This window comes from Mustela nigripes, chromosome 2 (assembly GCF_022355385.1).
Source record: "Mustela nigripes isolate SB6536 chromosome 2, MUSNIG.SB6536, whole genome shotgun sequence".
Taxonomy (NCBI): domain Eukaryota; kingdom Metazoa; phylum Chordata; class Mammalia; order Carnivora; family Mustelidae; genus Mustela; species Mustela nigripes.
Genome location: NC_081558.1, coordinates 53,267,233 through 53,288,348, shown reverse-complemented (window position 1 = coordinate 53,288,348; position 21,116 = coordinate 53,267,233). Strand labels below are relative to the sequence as shown.

At 45.4% G+C, this 21,116-nt stretch overlaps 1 protein-coding gene across 4 annotated transcripts in view; it reads left to right on the top strand.

Annotated features, from left to right (window-relative positions):
- Positions 1-14,878: 14,878 nt before the first annotated feature.
- Positions 14,879-21,116, top strand: part of TAMM41 (TAM41 mitochondrial translocator assembly and maintenance homolog) — a 53,229-nt gene continuing 46,991 nt past the window's right edge. For 3 of the 4 annotated variants that reach the window (XM_059387907.1, XM_059387906.1, XM_059387909.1), the window contains exons 1-3: positions 14,879-15,288; positions 17,977-18,159; positions 20,539-20,631. In XM_059387907.1, the coding sequence (XP_059243890.1) occupies positions 15,139-15,288; positions 17,977-18,159; positions 20,539-20,631 (426 nt within the window). In that variant the 5' untranslated portion in view covers positions 14,879-15,138. Of the gene's footprint in view, positions 15,289-17,376; positions 17,447-17,976; positions 18,160-20,538; positions 20,632-21,116 lie in introns of all 4 variants that reach the window. The other variant, XM_059387908.1, reaches the window with a different exon arrangement.

Genomic DNA, 21,116 nt, shown 5'->3' with positions numbered 1-21,116 from the left:
TGAGTTCTGTGAAGGCACTGGAGGCCTCTGGGGGGCTTTTCCTACTGGACACCACCATGTCATATGGGGCCAGATGTGACATGAGCACCTTCTCTTTCCCTAGCTTTTCCCATCTTCCTCTACCCTCTGTCAGCATGTGGGTTTCCCACCAACCGTGTCCTTGCAGACAAACTCTGAGATGGCCTATGGCTTGGGATTCCAAAGTCTTGTTGTAACCAGTGTCAGAGATTTCTGTGGCACTGACATGACCTTTGTTCCCAGAATATGCCACATGAAGAGTCTCATGAGAGTCTGGGAGTCCAGGAAAGATAAATTGGTGATTGCAGCTCTAGCTAAAGCCACTCTGGAGGATCATGCTGGAGGCCATCTCACATCTCAGTCTGGCTCTTTCACTGATTTCCAGTATGACCTAGGACAGTCACTTCATCAGGATCATCATTTCTAAAATGAGGAAATGATTTTAAATTAATTGATTCACTCAAGACTATGGAATGAACTTCTAGGAGGTTGTGGGCAGTCTCCAAGATGGATTCTATCTCAGGAGTTCTAACTCCCATCCTCCCCGCTCCTATTGAGTTCCTCCATTGGACAAAATGGCTGTCCCATGGAAATTCCCTAGGGCAACATTGGACTAGCAAGTGTCTTCAGGATGTGCCCCCAGGCCATATGATGTCACTGAGGGTTGATGAGCATTTCTGAACTCAAACCAATGTTTTGGCTAATTGGCCTTGGGCTGTCTTACTTGCACTTAAATAGCAGTGCCTGGATCAGGCCTTCACTGAAACAGCTGAGCTGGCTTAGTGAGTATCTTCCCCAGGACACTAACCCCATGACACTGTGAGGGTACTCTGAGTCCAGACTTAGGTCATGCAATGCGCTAAGTGATTCTACATCAGGGTAGATGATGCAAAGTATAGTTTCACAACAAACATGACAAAAAACCTTTAAATGACAGAGTAGTATGTAGTTAAATGTGATCTGTACTATAACAGTGAAGGGAAAAGAGAACGATGGGGTCAGAAAAGAGAATGGAAGTTTCAAGAAGCAGGCTGGAGTAGTCAGGGGGCAGGGGATATCTGGTGGAGGAAGGGACAGGGAGGCTTGTCACAGGTTACAACAGTGACAGAGTGTGCATTCTGCCTGACCCACGACCCCCAGGGGCACTGGGGGCAGTCTAGCTCCAGGGGATCTACAGACTGCAAATTGGCCTGAGCAGAGCCTCCACAGTATGTCTTCTTGTTTCCTGGCTGTGGCTCTTTCTCTGCTTCTTGGGTGAGGCTGTTGATTCTCCTTTTGTTTTCCTCTGAGCTGCACTGTTTTGTGTAAATTCAGTACTGTTAGTTGACACAAATTCTTCCTGAAAAGAACTGGAATAGAAGTCATCCTTGTTTCTAAGTAGAACTGAATATATTTGATAGTAATAGCCTTTCCCCAGGCCCTTGGGCCTTTATCTGCTAGCCAAGTCTGAGATTTTTGAAAACATATTCTAACAGGTTGAAAGAATTAGTTTTGTTTTTAAAAAATTCAACAAAGTCACTCCTTTCATAATCTATAAAATGATCTGTAAACATTGAATGAACAAGGCTTGACAGGATGAAGGAAGAATTGGCTTTAGAGTGGGGTTTGCGCCAATGTTTACTCACTGTTGCCCCCATGCGGCCACTCTCCAGATAGCACGTGGCCCAATGTGTTCCAACTTCCAGATTCAAGGGAGAGTAAGACAGAATAAGGGTGGTCCCTAAATTCCTCACCTCCTAAAAACCATCCTCTAATTTATGAGCGATATTCTAAAATGGATATATCTTAACTAGATATTAGGATTAGGGTCAGGGTCAAGTTGCATACATTAACTATGGACAGCTTTTTGTATGTCAATCTTACCTGCCTGAAGAGTTTTTAAAAAATAAAATAGGAGAGGATATAGTCACCAAAGCACTGAGTACATTACCTGTCCCAGGAAGTAGGTAACTAAACATAATTATTGTTTCATCTTAGCTGAGGACCAGGAGCTGGTCCTACAGGTACTTGGCAGGTAGCATCTGTGGCCAGCTGCCCGTCTCCCCCCGACAACCACACCCAGCTCAGCACATCCTCTGCTATGCTCAAGGGCAGCAAACAGGTGAACCAGGTGCAGGTGTGACTCCCTGCACGCAAGCAAGCATGGCTTCCTTCTGACAGGTAGAGAAGTGGGCCAGCTCACATACACATGACTTGTTCTTTTGGTTCCTTGCTATCTGCCTCCCCTTTCTGTCACCCTGGTCCTGAACCTTTAGCTCCTGTGAGAACTTGGGTTTTCAGATTTCTGTTGACGCTTTGAAGTGTGGATCTGTGTTGCCTTTGTTCCCTGTTCTTGGGTCAGAGATGAAGGTGGGAAAAGTCATTCTACTCTGAAAGCAAGAAAAAGAAATATCAAGTGTGCTCTGCCCCCATCACCTCAGACTTTAAAGAAAGGGCAAACTACATACTTCATGTTCTACACAGTCAATTTTAGGGACGCATATATCCATGTAAACTGAAATTCCTTACTGAACTTTTGCCTTGCAGAGGACAGTTTAGGGACACTGCCCCTCCCCTACCCTGTCATTTCAGTCTGGCCAATGCCCAGTCACACTGACACATGTAGTTACACAAAGGCACAACTGTGACATCCTCCTGGAGCACTCCCGGTCCCCCTGTCTCCTGGGTCTGGCCAGCCCTGCACACCCCCAGTCCTCCTGAGCATCCCCCATAGTGACACAGCTGAGATCATCCTCCTGGAGCATTCCTGGTCCCTTTGCCCCCTGCTCTGCCAACCCTGCACACCACCAGTCCTCCTGAGTGTCCTCTGTCATGGTACTTGTCACACAAGGTTGTCATTTGTTGTCTCTAGGTCTGTCCTTTCTTCTTGAAGTAGATCTCTCTCAGAGATGCCTGGCTGGATGACAGGTGGATGAATGCTTTTGGGATCTTTTGTCCTGGAACAGCGGGCATCCTTCAAAACCCTGATGGGCAGGGTGAATCTCTTTCCCTCTGTGTGTCCCCAGCCTCAGTGAAACATAGTGCCTAGGACAAGGGATTTGAGGGTCCTCCCAGATGAAGTTTGTTCTATGAAGGTGGATTCCTTCTGAGATCACTATGGAACCACATAATGATCTCAGTGGCCATTCCTGTGAGACAGAAAGCATGCTACTGTATTGTATTCTCCTTGCACACTGTGACTATCAAAGAGGAAACACACGTTCACACTCACAAGTTCACACTTACACCTCCATTTCTGAGCATAACTCCTATGTAAACTACAGTGAATTCCTGTTGGGCTGCAGACATGTAGACATGCCATTCAATAAATAGAGGAGGATGGGTATGAATTTCGGGCTAAAAGGATGGAAGTTCTTGCCTCTGGGAGTGAAAAAATTAGATTTTACCCAGAAGGCGCTACGTTCTACTCAAAGAAGTGACATGATCCTATGATCTTGCGACCAGGGATCCACACCTAGTTTTCTGTAAAGTCTTCTGTAAAGATTTTCTGTTAAGTGTTGCAATCCATGTGGTCTCTCTGACAATGACTCCACTCTTGCATTGTGGCTTGAAAGCAGCCACAGACTGTCCATAACTTATGTTCCAGCCATACTTGGTTGATGGATTATGGGGGGAGGTCCCATTTGGTCCATGGGTGGTAGTTTCCCGTGAGATGTTTGTTTGTGGTTGAATTCCATGTAGGTTTTGTTTGGTTGAGTATGTCTCCATTGCCTGGGTATATCTTGCAAGTTATATACCACACAGATGGTCATCTTGTTCAGGCCAAGACCATGGGCACATTTAGGCTTCTCCTGAGTTAGCAGAGAATCTAGCATGTGCAGACTTTAGAATGAGTCCGATTCAGCCCTCAGCAATGTTATGGAGCACCCGGCTTCCTGGGCCCTCCGTGACACTGGCACAGGCCTGGCCTAGGGAACTTTTGCAGTTGTGATGGAAAAGCCCCATCCTGGGTGGCTCACCAAATGCTTGGCTCTGCAGGCTGAGACCCAAGATTCCTGCCACCTTATTGTCTGGGACCAGGTCACATGCCCATGGATGAGCCAATCCCTGGAGCCAGGGAGTGGAGCCACAGAGATTGGCACAGGTTGTTAGAACCTGTGTTGTAATGACTTTTCTAATGGTCATGGTGACAAGATCTTCTGGGATGCATCTGTTAATAAAATGAACATTAATTTATGATAGTAAGTGGGTCCAAGATGTTGGCCTAGCATATAACACCTGTCCCAGCACCTTGGTACTACTGTACTACTCTGCAAAGACAATGGCTGAAAATAAGCAAAGTGGATGAATGGTTCAGCATGCACAAGAGAAGGTGCAGGGACTCCATGGTGTTTCACCACCCATCATTTTGCAGATGAAAAATATGCCTTTTGCATGCTGTGTGGCAAGACTCATTCCAAGTATTTTCTAGTTGGTACAGAAGTCGGAGAGAGCAGCACACTCTATCTGCTAGGATAGGTGTGAGAGACTGAGAGCTTTCAAGAAGGTGTCTGGCTTTTGCAGGGATCACTGTGAGCCTGCACATAGAACTGATGAGGACAGTTCAAGGTTTTGTTTTAAGGATGGAGTATTGGAAGAATGTGGTGCCCCTTGCAATCCTGGGAAGAGGAGAGATCTGGAGTCCACTGTAGTTACTTCGTGTGAGTGGCAGTGATCTGCAGCAACTGCTTCATGAGATGTCCGTCTTTATTGAGTTCTGAGTGTGGTTTCTGTAACATTGTCCTAATGGCTGGGATTTCCAGAGATTTTTTTTGCATACTCTAAGTAAGAGTTGGTCCACCAGGACCAGTGGGCAAGTCCCGTTCAGCTGCTGAGAAGTGTGTCTCTAGTGGTTGGAGTGTGTATTACAAGCCTAGAGGTCAATGGTGGGGTGGTTACAGTGGTCGGCAGGCTATTTTTATTGATGATTTTTAGGGGGGAATTCCACAGGATAAGATGTTAGATCTTATGGTTAGGGATCCTCATTAAGTGCTCTTAAGGGGTGCTTTTTCTGAATTTCATCTTCGATTTTTTAAATTATTATTATTACTTCCAACAGCCCAGTTGAGGGGTGCCTGGGAGGCTCAGTGGGTTAAAGCCTCTGCCTTCAGCTCAGGTCATGATCCCAGGGTCCTGAGATCGAGCCCCACATCGGGCTCTCTGCTCAGCGGGAAGTCTGCTTCCCCCCCACCCTCTCTCTCTCTTTCTGCCTGCCAATCTGCATACTTGTGACCTCTGTCTGTCAAATAAATAAACAAAATTCTTTTTTTTAAAAATAGCCCAGTTGGTACCCTAATGAGCAGTGCATTGCAACATTGCCTGCAATTTATTCATGTGTTAATGAGGATTTGAGAATGGGAAATGTTGTCAATGCCTCCACAAATTTTACACTGGAACAGCCAAATAATAAAATTTTGCTTTTGACACAAAGTAGGAAGCATCCTGCTGTGATTCTTAGTTTAAACCAGGGGAGGAGCACTATTTTGGTACTGGTAATGAGTACCGTAGGCCTTCCTAGGGCATATTATCAGATTCTGTTGGAAACTTTGACTTTGTTATTGTGGAAGAATCAGGAGTTGACCAATTATTTGTCTCCTGTTTCAATTTCCATGAACATTTCCACGATATTTGGTTTCACACTTCTACCATTGTGAAATCAATCCCAACTTTGGCACCAGCTTGCCCTTCTCTGCCAACGGTATGTTTGAGCCAAGAAAAACACTGCTTCTGGGTGACTGGGAGACTCTAGAATCCAAACGCTCTCAGTAGAGAGTTATTGGGATCCTAAATTCTAAACCAACTCCTCACACCCAGACGAAATACATTTCAGATTTAGAAACATTAGAAACATCAGATAGAAATTTTGTTTTCATGATGACAACTAAAGAAAATATGTCATCCCTAAGCCTAACATTAAACCCTAACTTTAATGCTGAAACCTAACCTGACTTTAAAACCCAAACTGGAACCCTGAATCCCAAACCTAAAATGGAACCTGAAGCCAGAACTCTGAACCTGAGCCCTGGATCCAAGCCCTGAACCACACACCCAAACCCTAAACCAGAACTCTGAGTCATAAGCCCTGAACCCAAAACACAGCATGAACCCAAACCCCAAATTTGACCTTGAACTTTATCCTGTAAGCCCTAAGTCTTCAACCCTAAATCATAAACCTAAAGCCCTAACTCTAACTCTAACCATTCCCTTGTCTCTCACCCTAAATCCTCACCCTGATCCTAAACCTAAACCCTCATCTAGAACTCTGACTGGAACCTGAACCTGAACCCAAATTCAAACCCTTCACCACACTTTGTTTATGTATTCACCATTGATGGATATTTGTAGTTTCTACCTTTTGATTCTTGTGAACATTGTTTGGGTTGGGGGCTAGGGTTAGGGTCTTGGGTTGGAGTTAGGGCCAGGCTGGAGACCAAGCTGAGGTCAGAGTGTGGGTCTGTGTCAGGGCCAGGGTCAAGTTTAGTGTCACTGTTTGGGTCAGGGACTGTTGTCATTCCATATTATTTTCAATTTATTGTTCCTTAGATATTTTTGGAGAAGTTGGGGGATATTGGTCTCCATACAGCTTGAATTTCCAAAATGAAATGGCTCCAGCTGGACCCAGGGAGGGCGAAGGTGCTTGCTTCCTTTTTAAAGGTGAGCTTACCTAGTCCTGCACTGCCTCCACTGCCTGCAGAGGGCGCAGGACCCCACCTCCCACCTGGAGCCTGGCATGCAGTCTCAGCTGAGACAGGAGTTTGGCCTCCTCAGGACCCTCTGAGGAGGCTTGTTGGAGGGGGGAATGTGGGTCCATGTGCACACCAACAGGATCTTGGCCTTCTCAGGATGCACTGTGGAGGACCTGTGGCAGCATCCATGCTGACACGACCTGCTGTGGAGATGTGGGTCTGCGTCCACACTGACAGGAACCACTGTGGAGGATGTAGGTCTGCTTCCACACCAACAGAAGCCTGGCCTCCTCAGGACCCACCATGTAGGCTTCAGGGAGGATGTGGGGCCACCTCCATACTGACAGCAGCCCAGTCTCCTCAGGACCTGTCTCTGGAGGAGGTGAGGAGAATCGACCTGAGTGGGGACTGGAAAGGGAGGTGCATGGTCTCAGGACCCCACAGAGGAAGAGCGTGCTCTGTAGATGGTGGGGTTTACGTAGCTTGTGTGCAGTGACGTGGACTCCCACTGTGCTGTGCATGGGGTTGTTAGGTCTCCCCTTTCTGGGCTCAGATCTACTCCCTGGGTCCCCTATCTGTGTTTATGTGCACATGGATTCAGTTCCTGGGGTTCCTCAGACAGTCTGCAGTCAGGGAGCAGATGCCCGCCTTGGTGCTCATGCTACCCTCTGAGCCTTGGCACTGTGGGGTCCTTCCCATATCCACACCTGCTTCAGGGTTGATCCGGTGTCTGGAAGTTTCATAGCAACAGCGTAGACTCTGTGGACGGAGGAGTTAGGGTGAGAGACAAGGGAATGGTTAGAGTTAGAGTTAGGGCTTTAGGTTTATGATTTAGGGTTGAAGACTTAGGGCTTACAGGATAAAGTTCAAGGTCAAATTTGGGGTTTGGGTTCATGCTGTGTAGAGAGAGTAGATATTTTCCCAGTGTTGGTTCTTCCTTGAGCACAGAGTGTCTTCCTGTCTCCGTGTGTCTCCCTTCATGTCTGTAATCAGTGCCTCACGGCTGTCAGAGGACAGGTCTGCCATTTCCTTGGTTCAAAGGACTCCTAGGTATCTTTTTGTTTGTTTGTTTGTTTGTTTTTGAGATTTTATTTATTTATTTGACAGACAGAGGTCACAAGTATGCAGATTGGCAGGCAGAAAGAGAGAGAGAGGGTGGGGGGGAAGCAGACTCCCCGCTGAGCAGAGAGCCCGATGTGGGGCTCGATCTCAGGACCCTGGGATCATGACCTGAGCTGAAGGCAGAGGCTTTAACCCACTGAGCCACCCAGGCGCCCCGGACTCCTAGGTATCTTGTTCTTTTGGATGCAGGTGTAAATGAGATTGTTCTCCATAGTTCTCTTTCTGATGGCTCCTTAGGAGCACATAGAAATGCAATTGATTTGTGTATATTGATTTTGTTCCTTGCAAGTTTCTTGAATTTATTAGTTCTGTTCACCTTAAATTCAAACTGCCAGTTATCGGATCAGCAAAATGGGTTTATTTAAGAATAGCAGAGAATTGCAATCTGGGATGAGCAAGCTACAGTCACATCACAGTCAAGTGCAAGAAACAAAGGAAAGGAACATTATTTCATGGAGAGGGAAGAAGAGGCTGAGAGAGTTGTTTGGAAGGAAAGTCCACCGGAGAAAGAAAGGTAGGGGTTCAGGGTGATGGAGGATTCTCACTGGCTGAGCTGTGGGGATGGTGGATTTCTTGTAGGAGATGAACCCTCCAGCTTCCCCTGTGGGGCCTGGAATGGATAAGTTTCTCCTGTGGTGGATTCTAATGGGGTCTGTAGTGGACACTGAGTGGTAGGCTCTGCCTTCCAGCCTCCCTTTATGGCATCCCCAGCCCACTTTACTGAGGCTTCTCTTCATGTTTTTTCACAGTTCTAACCAGTTTGTGGTGGAGCATTGTGGAATATTGGAATATCAGAATATTGGAATTCCAAATCCCACTGCTTCTACTGCACGGGGGCCCCCAATTTAATCCTCCCACGAGTCTCTTGTCAACACATGGCCTCCTACAAGGGTGAGTGGTCACTCCATGGTGAGTGAACTGGATCTGGGAGGGCTTGGCCTCTATCTTGAAGTTTGATGTCCTCTCTGCTTCTGTGATGAGATGCTTGGAGGAGTCATTTCCTCTGTGGTGATTTCAAAGTGCAGTCAACTTGTTATAGTGGCACGAATGCACTTTATCTCCACACTCAGATTCCCCAGCTGTCGTTCCTGCTGGCTTTGATTCAACCTTTATGGAGGGCTGTGTTGAGGACTTGGTTAAGTTTGAGTGTCCAGCTCTGGTTTGTTGCCCACGGGACTGCTGAATGTAGGGGTGGCTTCAAGGGGCCTATAGATTTCTCCTACTCTGAATCCTTTCCTGAGTTCCAAAGACCATGGTTTCCTTCTGGGTGGCAGGCTGAGTCCTATGTGATTGCTCATGTTCCCCAAGCCCTGGGTCTTTGGATCTGCCTTTTGGTGGTGCATCCCTCAGGGCACAACATAGAGTTAGGGCCTAGGGGCCAGGCAGGACCACTCTAAAGGTGCAGAGGAGAGCTTCTTAGGGGACTAAGGTGAGGGCAGGTCCATGGTGGCCTCAGAATCTGGGTTTCTACCAGGGGCCGCTGAATCTAGGGGTGGCCTCAGGTGGGTATGCAGATTTCTCATGCTCTGAAACCTTTCTGAAGTTCCAAATGGCACAGTGTCCTTATGGCTGGTGATCTTGTATTGCTCTGGTGTCCCCAATCCCTGGCGATATGAAACAAGACCCTAGGGAAAGATCCTCTCAGAACCCAACCAATGGTTAGGGTTAGGGACTAGGGCATTGGCAGGACTGATCTGAAGACCCCGCGGAGAGCTATATGGGGGGCTGAGTTGATGGTGTGGTTGTGGGTGAGTGCCTGACTTTGGGTATGCGTCCAGAGGTCCACTCGATGTGGGCATGGCCTCAAGTGGGCATATAGATTTCTACTGCTGTTAATCCTTTCCAAAGTTCCAAATGGTGTGGATTCCATCTGGGTGGCAGGTGGAGTCCTCTGCTATTGCCCACGTGTCCCCAAACTATGTGGATTCTGTGCCAGGCCTCTGGGGCCAGAACCCTCAAACAATGGGCCAAACCCCAAACTATGGTTTAGGTTTAGGTCCTAAGGACATGGCAGGCCTGATCTGCCGGTGCTATTTCAAACTTTATGGGGCAGGGTGGTTGAGATCAGAGTATGGGGCAGGGTGAGCCTCAGACTCCAGGTTTCTGTCCAGGGAGCCAGTGAATGTGGGTGGCCCCAAGTGGGCATGCATATTTATGCCATTCTGAATCCTTTCTGGAGTTCCAAATGGCATGGTTTCCTTCTGGGTGGCAGACTGAGTCCTCTAGTATTGCTCAGGTGTCCCCAGTCCCTTGTGCTTTGAGGACAGGCCCTTGGAGATGGATCTATCAGAACCTAACCAAAGGTTACAATTGTGGTCCAGGGGTATGGCAGGACCAAACTGAAGGCTCTGTGGAGAGTTTCCAGGGCTGCTCAGTTGAGGGTGTGGGTCAGGGAGATGGTCTGGCTCTGGGTTTTTTGAACAGAGGTCCACTAAATGTGGGCGTGGCCTCAGATGGGCAGGCAGATTTCTTCTGCTGTTAATCATTTCCAGTATTCCAAACAGCCTGGTTTCGTTCTGGGTGGCATCTGAGTCCTCTGGTATTGCTCAGGTCTCCCCAGTCTGGGGGCTTCTGTGCCAGGCCTCTCGTTACAGCACCCTCAAAAACAACACTATGGTAAGAGGCATGGCAGGCCCAATCTTCCAGCACTATTTCTATGATGATGGTTGCTGAGTTGAGGGCATAGTGCCAGCAGATTGGGTCTGCCATACGCCTAGGCCCTAACCCTAACCCTAGGTTCAGTTCTGAGGGTTCTGTCCTGAGATTCCTGGCACACAAGCCCTGAGATTGGGGACACCTGAGCAATACCAGAGGACTCAGCCTGCCACCCAGAAGGACCACACCCACATTTGATGGATCCATGGACACAAACCCAGAGCCAGACACTACCATAATTCGCGCCATCAATTCAACCCCTTGGGAGGCTCCTACAGCACCTTCAGTTCAGAGCTACCAAGCACCAAGGCCCTGCTGAAAACCCTAGGTTGGGTTCTGAGAGTTCCATCCCCAAGGGCGAGGCCCCAAATCTCCAGAGATTGGGGACACCTGAGCATTACCTGTGGACTCAGGCTATCACCAAGAAGAAAACAGTGACATATGGGCTCCAAAAAAGATTCAGTGTAGGGAAATCAACATGGCCACCAGAGGCACACACGCATTTAGTGGGCCCCTGGACACAAACCCGACCCTAGAAATGCCCCTGACTCATGCCTTCATCTCAGCCTCCTGTAAAGATCAAAACTGCCTCCATAAAGGGCCTGTCATACCCCCAGGCCCTAACCCTAATCTTAGGTTGGTTTCTGAGAGGTCCATCCACAGAATCCTGACTCCAAAGCCCCAGGCATTGGGGACACCTGAGCAATACCAGAGGACTCAGCATGTCACCCAGAAGGAAACTGTGCCATTTGGAACTCCAGAAGGGATTCAGATTAGCAGAAACCTGCATGGGCAGCTGTGGCCACCCCTACATTTACCCAGCCCATGGACACAAACCCAGAGCCCGACCCTCACCCTGAACTTGGCTCTCAACTCAGTCCTCTGTGAAGATCGAAAGAGCACTGGCAGTCCTGGTCTGCCATAACCCTAGCCCTAACACTTACCATAGTGTCATTTCCGAGGATTTTGTAACGAGAGATTTCATGAGTTTTTTAAAAGATAGACTACCTGAGCCTTGTCCTAGTGAAACCCAACCTAATAAGGTCATTGTTAAAGATACAAAACCAACAGCTGGATAAATCAGAAAAATGAGGCCCAACTTTCACTGAAAATCAAGTGGCATTTACCTGCAGTTTAAACGGCTCTCTAACGTTTGTATTGCATTGGTATGAGAGCTCTAACAGAACCCTAAAGCGATTACATAGAACACCAAGCCTTATTAATAGCCTTCTAACTTAGCAAGCCATGGTAATTTTAAAAAGAACGGATGAACTGCTAGAAGCAAGGAGATTTCTGCTGAAGAATGCAAATGCATTCTCTGCCATTGCTTCTGCCTCTTGCCGGAGAGAGGCAAAATGCACACAGGCATATGATGGAACTTTCCAGTTGATAGTTTTCCATTATCAGGAAGGAAAGTGTTTGTGAAAATGAAAATTACTGATAATTAGTTGTGAATGCCTGTAAGAGAGAAAAATGGAGAAACATTGCAGAATTTTTATTTAAATCAAGGGCTGAACCTCGTGGGTGGCCATCTGAATTGGTATAATCTTTTGGAGGGGATTTTGGCAAGGTGCAGACCCTTTGATTCAGCAATTCCACTTCTAGGAATCTACTTTATAGCAATATTTGTACAAGTACACAAAGGTCTATGTATGAGGAATATTCACTGTAGCATTGTTTGCATGTATGAAAAAAAGAAAATAACCTCTGTAACCATTTTGAAAATATTTAAACAAATGATGGCATATCCATATTTTAGAAAAATTTGCTGCTAATGGATGGAATGAGATAAATCTATATATTTGACACAGAAAGATGTTTCTGATATGTTAAGTGAAAAGGGCACATTGCTAAACAGTATCTAGTATTTTAAATTTTTTTAATTTAAAAACTTTTAAAAAACATTTTCAAATGTTTTTAATGTTAACAGATATGTAGCAAATATCTGAAGGAATAGGTACCAAAGATTATCAGTGGCTATCTCTGGGAGATGGTATAATAATTTTGTAATGTTTACACTTTTATGAGCATAGATTACTTTGCAAAGAAGGGGAAGAACAAAAGAAACATGGCTGGCAGAGATATATTCACTGTATTTATGTGAAAGGTTTTAGTGTAATTCTGCAGTTCTGTAATTTCAGATTCCAGCAATCTGGGCAAGGGTGTTATTTGGTCGGAATGAACCCAAATGATTGTGCTCACACAGTGAGAATGAGACACAGTCCCTATTCTGGTCTTTAGCTTGTCCCTTTGGCTAGTGCTGCTGCTCGTCAAACTTGGCTGACAGAGTAGAAGTAGCTGCTTTTCCTTTTCCTTCTCTTGTCTCACCCATTTTAGAAGGCGCTAAAACACTGTGGTAAAGAACCTGGCCTTTGGAGTTCCTGAGCCTTGGGTTCAGATCCCGATTTCACCACTCTTCTAAGTGTGTGACTTTGAGAAATTTGCTTCTCCTGTCAGGACCTCTGTCTCCTCACGTGAAAAATGAAGATTCTAGACATCCTGCTTACTAGGGTCTTTCAAATGATGAAAAGAGAATAGAAAATGCAAGGAAATTTATCTTGATAAGTCCTGAGTAATACATGGAACTGTTGAATCACTATGATGTACACCTGAAACGAATATAACACTGTGTTAGCTACATTGGAATTAAAATTTTTAAAAAAGAAAGTGTTTGGGAATAATAAATATATCAACAAGTATCACCTACTATTGTTATTGTCTTGCCCTATCAATTCTCTCTTGGTAGAATCTCTTCCATCTACCTTCTGCCTGATAAACTCCTACCCATTCCTCAAGCTCTGGCTTAGATACCATCCTTGCAAAACCTCCTCTGGTCTCTCCCCACACACCTAGAGCTGATTAACAGTCCTTTGTCAGAGCTCCCACAGCGTCCTGGGCTCCCCAGCTTCATTTGCGTGTGACGTTCTGGGTTCTCTTGTCTGTCTCCTTTACAGACCCTGACCTCCTGCAAAGCATCAGCCCTGGTCTACCCATCTCAAATCCTCAGCACTTACCTCAGTACGGGGCTCAAAGTTTGAATTCACATAACCTTTATTTCAACTTGAATTAATCCCCTCTCTGCCTCTATTACCCCTGGCCAGTCATCTTTCATTCCTGGTGAAACTATGGTAACAGCATCCTAACTGCTCTCCCTCCCAATCCAGGCTGACGTTCAGCTCTGAATTTTAGCTGCACTTTTTGTCACAGGCTAATGTGATCTAAGCACACTGCTTTCTATCTCTAACAGTCAGCTTCCTTATCTGTAAAATGGAGACAATAACCTCCTCCCAGCCAGTAGTCGAGGGGACTCAAGGAAAACTGCGTGTGAAGGGCATCAACATTACCCAGATTTGACCATTGCTACTTCTGCTTTTTGCTTACTTATTTATTTATTTTGGTGAGGGAAGGAGAAAGGGGGGCAGAGGGAGAGAGAGAATCTGAAGCAGGCTCCATGCTCAGCGCAGAACCAACAGGGATTTCCATGTCAAGCCCCTGAGATCATGACCTGAGCTGAAATCCAGAGTTGGCTACTTAACTGCCTGTGTCACCCAGGCGCCCCACTATTTCTGTTTTTTGAAAGGCAGTGTGCACCAGGGAAGAAGAAAAGAGTATCTGAAAAGTCTCTGTCCTGGAAGTTAAAGTACACCCTGTGATTCTGAACAAATTTCTCTAGTTATACCTAAACAGGTGAGCTCTCTCGTAGGATCTGTTTCCTCCAGAAATTGCATTTGATATGCCCTGCTGTGAGGAGCGTAGCTCCTCAGGCAAAGAAGCAAAGATCTTCTCTACCCTTAGAATTAAATACAAATATCAGAGAACATTGGTGAAGTCCTTTATCATTCATGGAAGACTTTCATGTCCATCATTGGATTTGAAAAGGGCTTTTGTGAGGGGAAAAAAATCACAGCCAAATTTTAACAGTGATAATTTCTGGATGGTGGAATTGGGCATGATTTTAATTTTATGTGTGCTTTCCTAAACCTTCAAAATCTTCGATTTTGGAGCTGGTTGGAGATGATGGTTGCATTACATTGTGAATGCACTAAATGCCACTGAAGTGCACATAAAGTGCACAATTTTATGTTAGCTTTGTGAATTCCACCTTATTAAAAAAAAATCTGCCATATACATGCATGAATTTACAGCCATTTACTGAAATGTGTTTGAGTCGAGAACAAAAACGGATTCTTCCAATTTTAGTATATGTGCTGCCTAAGCGAGCACCAAAAACGGATTCTTGAGCCTCAAAAGCAGTTCAATTAGCCGCACTCTCCGCACCCACATCTCCAAGTCACAGGTCGAGGCAGCCAGCCTGCAGAGCGCTCCTCCGACCGCGAGGGGTCTCCGCAGAGCCCTCGCGTCCCCACCCGTGGAGGAGCGTCTTCTCTTGCGCCTTTGAAGCGCGTGTGCACGCGAGAGGCGTGGGGAGGATTGGCCTCTCGGCCCGCAAGACTGCCCCCTGCTCCGGCGTCCATCCGCGCCGCTCCTCAGGCTTAGGCGAGGTGTGGCTTTTGGCCCGAGTTCTCGCCGGTCCCTTCATTTCCCACCCGCGGCTGCAGCCTTTTGCTGTCCGGGCCGTCCCCCAACTTGCATCTCCCCACCCTGAACCGGCTGCCCCAGTATCGGTTCCCCGGCCCGCTGTCCTCTTCCCTTCGTGCTCCGCGAAGTGTGTCTGTCTATGATCCTGGGCCCCATGGCGCTGCAGGCGCTGCAGAGCTCGGGGGTGGCCTTCCGCAAGATCCTGTCTCACTTCCCCGAGGAGCTGAGCCTGGCTTTCGCCTACGGCTCCGGGGTGTACCGCCAGGTGGGGCCCAGTTCAGACCAGAAGGTGAGCTGGCCCCGGGGCAGGCACCACGCCGGGAATCGGCCTGTTTTCACGAGTTCCTTTTTGCCCTGGATCCCTCCAGAGCCCTAGAGCTGCCCCTCTACTCTGCGCATTTCACGTATCCACTAGCAAATTACAAACCGTAGAAATGTTTACCTGGTATGACATCATGAGCTGAGTTTTGAAGGTTAAGTAGGAGCTCACTTCGGTGTAGAACAGGAGATGCAATTATGCGGAGGGCAAAGCTGATGGAGAGGCAAGATGGAAGACAAGAAATAATTTGCCTGTTCAGTGTCCTTAGCCTTGGCTGAACATTAGGGTTTTCTGAGAATTTTTAAAATGCTGATGCCTGGGTTCCACTTGTGGAGATTCTGATTTACTTGGTCTGGGATGAGACCTGGGCTTCGGGAATTTAAAAACAAACAAAAAAATAAAAAATAAAAAAAACTTACCTGGTGAGTCTAATGAGCAGCCAAGTATGAGTCTCATCTATAGCTGTGGGAGAAAGTACGAAATGATGGCGGGTGGTTGTAGGGCCAGGGCAGATGCAGTGAAGTTACCAGCAAAAGCGTGTGTATTTACACACGCTCAGGACTTAACAAGAGTCTATTTAGGACTAGGAGTTGTTACTCTTCAAAGTTGCCTGAGTGCAATAGCAGTGAGGGTACAGTTTTCATTATGATTGCCGACTTTTTCCTGTCAATAGGGGGAAAAAGTTTGCTTCCAAGGTGGAAGCAAGATTCAAGACCTATGGAAGTGGAGTAGCAAGCAACTATTTTCATTTAAATGAGGCTGTTACTGACTTTCTCCATTCAGGCTTTAAAGCTTTTGCTAAATCAACATAAAAAGAGCAAGAATCTAAATAGAGATGTTTTCTGGTGAACTGGATTTTTATTTGCTGTGGTTAACGCCCAGCTTAACAATTCATTGTCACACAAACTAAGGAAATGATTGTGATAGGGCCTCCTTGATTTGGACACCTGACTAATCTGTTTTTAGGTTAAAGTTTGCCTGTTCACTTACGGGTAAGGCCATCTATACTTGTTGCTTGAATTTCTGTTTTTCCAACTATACAGTATTTAAGTAATGCTTTGCTTTAAGTTGACAACATATGAAAATTTATAGATTGTAGGTATGTAAGAAATTATAGATCAATGTAGGCTAGTTGTTTTTTTCTAACATACATTAACATAATTACACATTTTTTTAAAAGATTTTGTTAATTTGACAGACAAAGATCACAAGCAGGCAGAGAGAGGAGGAAGCAGGCTCCCTGCAGAGCAGAGAGCCCAATACGGGGCTCGATCCCAGGACCCTGGAATCATGACCTCAGCCGAAGGCAGAGGCTTTAACCCACTGAGCCACCCAGGTGCCCCTGGTTACACATTTTTTAAAAAAACATGTCCACCCCAAATCTTAAGTTTCACCAGTGGTTTGTGGTTTTTGAGACACTTAGAGCAGGCTTTAGCCTCCTGATTCAATAGCCACTTCATTTTTCAATGGAGATTTTCCTTTGATTAGGCCTGGAATTTCCTCCAAGAAAAGGCCCTTTCTTCCCTTTCCTTCACCCTCATTCCCTACAAGATAACAAGCCTTATAGATTGCAATAAAAAGTCTCTATCCCATCAGTCCCTACCCTCAGTGCCTTACTTAATGTCTTCACTTCTCACCCAGACTTCTGCAGTTAGCCCCCTGTGTTGTTTCCCACTTTTAGTCATCCTTCCCTTCAGTGAGCTCTTCTGCAGAAAGATTTTTTTAGCATGGCAACCCAGCCCTCCTCTGGTCTCCCTTGCTTGTGTTCTTTTCCAGCATATCAAAGTAAATGCAACATCCAGAACATGCCTAGCTCTCATATGCATAAGAGTGCTTTCCTTTAACAAGACTCCCTTCCCTTCCCCATGCTTATCCTTCCACCAAGCCTGCTCAACTCTTGTACCTTCTTTAAGACTCAGATTTATCAGAGTCTTGAAGAATGTAATTTCATAGCAAAGTTTCTCATTTCTGTTCTGACCCCATTTTGAGTAAAATTAGTACATTTTGCATTCCTCTATCAAGTTCATTTAGTGATAATTTGTCTATTCTCCCCAGTAGACTCTCTTTACCTCTACCCCAGGATCTATCAGAGCTCCTCGTAGGTGCTCAGTGAGTGGTTGGTGAATGGGTAAGAGTTAAAATAACTTATTTTCCATTACATAATGCTTTTCAGAGCTTATCCATCCTGTGTTATGTGATCTGGAAGAAAAGTGGAACACATGTAGCTACATTTAGATGAAAGGCCATGTGTGGCATAAGCTTCAGCACTCAGAATTTGGAACCAGACTGTGTCTGCCACTCATTAGCTTTGTGTCCATAGGCCTGGAACTTACTCTGTGCCTTGGTCTCCTTTCCTATAAAATTGGTATAATGTCAGTACCTACCTTGTAGGATTGTTTTGAGGCTAGACTGAACTATGATACATACAAAGTATTTGGAAGAGTGCTGGCAGGACCAGACATGTGGAGCAAGCATTGCCCTCACTATGCACGTTGATGAAAGCAAGCTCAGACTGGTTCCAGAGACTTGCTTAGATTTCTGATGACAGCCTCAGGTCTTTTATTTATTAATCATAATGGCATAGAATTTTAGAGCTTTCCACTCTATCTAGGTGCCTTTCGAGGAATTAAAACTAAAATCTCTTTTCTTCATTCTCAGAATGCCATGCTAGACTTTGTTTTCACAGTAGATGACCCTGTCACATGGCACTCAAAGAACCTGAAAAAAAATTGGAACCATTACTCTTTCCTAAAAGTTTTGGGACCCAAGATTATCACCACTATCCAGAATAACTATGGCGCTGGAGTCTACTATAATCCATTGATCATGTGCGATGGTAGGGTAAGTGACTTTGGACGTTTGTCTTAACTTGGGTGGTTATTAAATTAAGTATTACAATACCAGCTAAATATGTATTCTTACAGTCAGGAAGTGTTCACATTCCTGCTGGATAAAGGTGGTTGAGAGAGAGACTGTTAATTACTGCCTTTGGCCAGTGCTTCTCGAATTTGAGGGAGCATCAGATCTCCTAGAGGGCCTCTTAGGTACACAGATTGCTAGGCTCCCCGCCAGAGTTTCTGATTCCGTAGATCTGGGGTGATGTTTGAGGAATTTTTTTCTAAGTAAGATATAATTATAGAACATTGCATTAATTTGGGGTATACAATGTAATGATCCGATATATGTCTGTATTGCAAGATGATTACTACCACAATAAGTTTAGTTAACATTCATCACCACACACAGGTATTGTTTTTTGATTCTTTTTTTTCTGATAGGAGAACTTTCAAGACTTACTCCCTTAGTAACAAGGGTTTACATTTCTGACAGCTTCCAAATGATGTCGCTGCTGCGGCTGGTCTGGAAAACACACTTTGAGAACCACTGCTTTGGTTAGTGGGACAAATACTCAGGCCCACTCAGGATGAGGGTATCACAGGTAGTCAAGAGCATGTGATGCTGTGCAATAGGAACCTTTTGGTGCCAGCAAGTCGGTAGAATTTGAGGAGGCACCCCATGTCCCTGTTGGAGAGTAGCTAAACAGCACAGATCACAGCAGAGGATTGTCTGATGGCAGGAACCCTGCCAAATTTTCACATGAAGGGGTCCAATCTCTAAGAGAGCTGCCAAGAACTAGGCAGGACTGCAGCCTAAGAGGACCAAGGGGGGACTAAGTCATATACCCCCTAGAGATAAGCCGGGCTACTGGTGACATACAGGTTCCATCAGCTCTGCCAGTTCTGCTCTGTGCTGCTGTTGGCTTCGAGCAATCTTACTTTGATGTGCTGATGAATCACGTGAGGATCTCTTTGAAATGCAGATAGTGATTAAGGTGGTCTGGAATGGTGCTTGAGATTCTGGGTATTTTGACCAGCGCCCAGGTGATGCTGATACTACTTATCAATGGACCAGGCTTTGAAGGGCAGGAAGTTGGAGTACTGACTTAAGGATTTTGAAGACCTGTCTGAACTTGGCAGAAATGAGTACTATGACTGATTAGTGATGTCTGTATAGCCTTTAGGCCCTCTGTTTACTTTTCTGATTGGGGTCTAATCCTGCTCCAACCTGAATTTTGCAGTTGAGGAAATGAGGGTTCAGAGTGGACATGACTTCTATAAGGTCATGCAACTTGTTATAATGTGAGAGGCCCCTAACTTCCAGGTCAGTGGTGTTTCCATTACTACCCAGCTGTTCTGTGCCTGCATTAAGTAGGGCTTTCTGCTGTATTGTGGCCAGACTGTAGGGTCGATAGTGGCTTAGTGCAGTGTTTCACATCTACTTTAGTCATGCCAAACATGTAACTTTGTTCTTTCTCCATAATTAGTATTATGCTGAGCCTATCTCTAATTAGTGGTTTCAACAATATTATAAGCTCCAGTAGCCAAATGTTGGGGCATAATTATATGCCAAAGGGACTGTACTTTTTAATTAAAATTCTTAAGCTACTTTTTAGATATTTGTAGCCTGAGAAGGCTGTTTGAATACTGAAGTTTAGCAGAGTGAGTCTGAAGTTATTTGTTGAAGCAAATGGGATTTTGTAACCTGGAACAACTACATTCAGGGTTTGTACACATTGCTTTTGAAATGAGCTTGGCCATAATTCCATGTGTTTAGCGCTGATAAAGGGGTTTAATTTTTAGATGTGGCTTTGAAATTATAAGTGTTTGAAATACTTAATAGTGAAAGAGAAATTCACCATGTAAAGGATGTTGGTGAAAACTTCTACATAAAGAAAATTTCTTGTACTCTGTGATGAACATTGGAAGCCCAGACTGACATTCGGGACCTAGTTTTTGCTCAGCTATTAATGGTGCCTCCTTGGGCACACCATTTATTAGGTCTCTTATTTCTGAAATGAGAAACACGAACTATATCTTTGCTTCTCACACTGTGGTGCAGACCCAGTTTTTATTTCCAATTTGGTGAGGACCAGTATGTGCTAGATAGCAGTAGAGAGCCATTGTGCCTTTATCATCACAAGAGCCTGAGTGAAGATAGTGATTGCTTCACCTCACATCCCTGAGGGGACAGATGAGTCTGGGAAACTAATCCTTTGTGAAAGATTCTGGTGGAGATGTGTGTTTTCACAAGGCAGAAGTTTTAAGTGGTTTTGGAAATCAAAGTGCTACTCTGGTCAGATTTTTTTTTCTTATATTTTGCATTTGCAAAAGCAAGTGTGGTATTTTACTCTCTTTCATGCCCATATCTTTTCTTTTCTAGCTTATCAAATACGGGGTCATTAGCACTAACAGTTTGATTGAAGATCTTCTCAACTGGAATAACTTGTATGTTGCTGGACGACTCCAAAAACCGGTGAGCAAGTGTTTTATTGGCTGCCACAGTTAGGAATATCTCTCCTCTCTGAACCTGACCTTGCTTTGATCTGTGTGATTACAATGAGATGGAACTCCAAAACAGAAATGAATTTCAGACTCCTTTTACTCCATATAGAATTTAGTGCCAAATAACATCCAGATATTATCCACACTACTCCTGCCTTCTCTCTAAAGATACCCCAGTTGTCTGAATGAGGCTCAGAATCAGTCCATTTGGGCTCAGGAGGATGGCAGGAGAGGTGCCCAGTGCCTCAGTGGAACCTCTGTCAGCATGACCCAAGTCACCATTCCAGAATGTAAGCGCCACGGGGCACTGTTTGTCCACTGATGTATCCCAGCAGTGCCTAGGACAGTGCCTGGGACATAGTAAGCATCCAGCAAACATTTTTTGAGTAAATGAATGAGTCAGGTAGTATTTCAGAAGGGAGTAGATTCTGATCCCCTTTCTTACCCTCCTCAGGC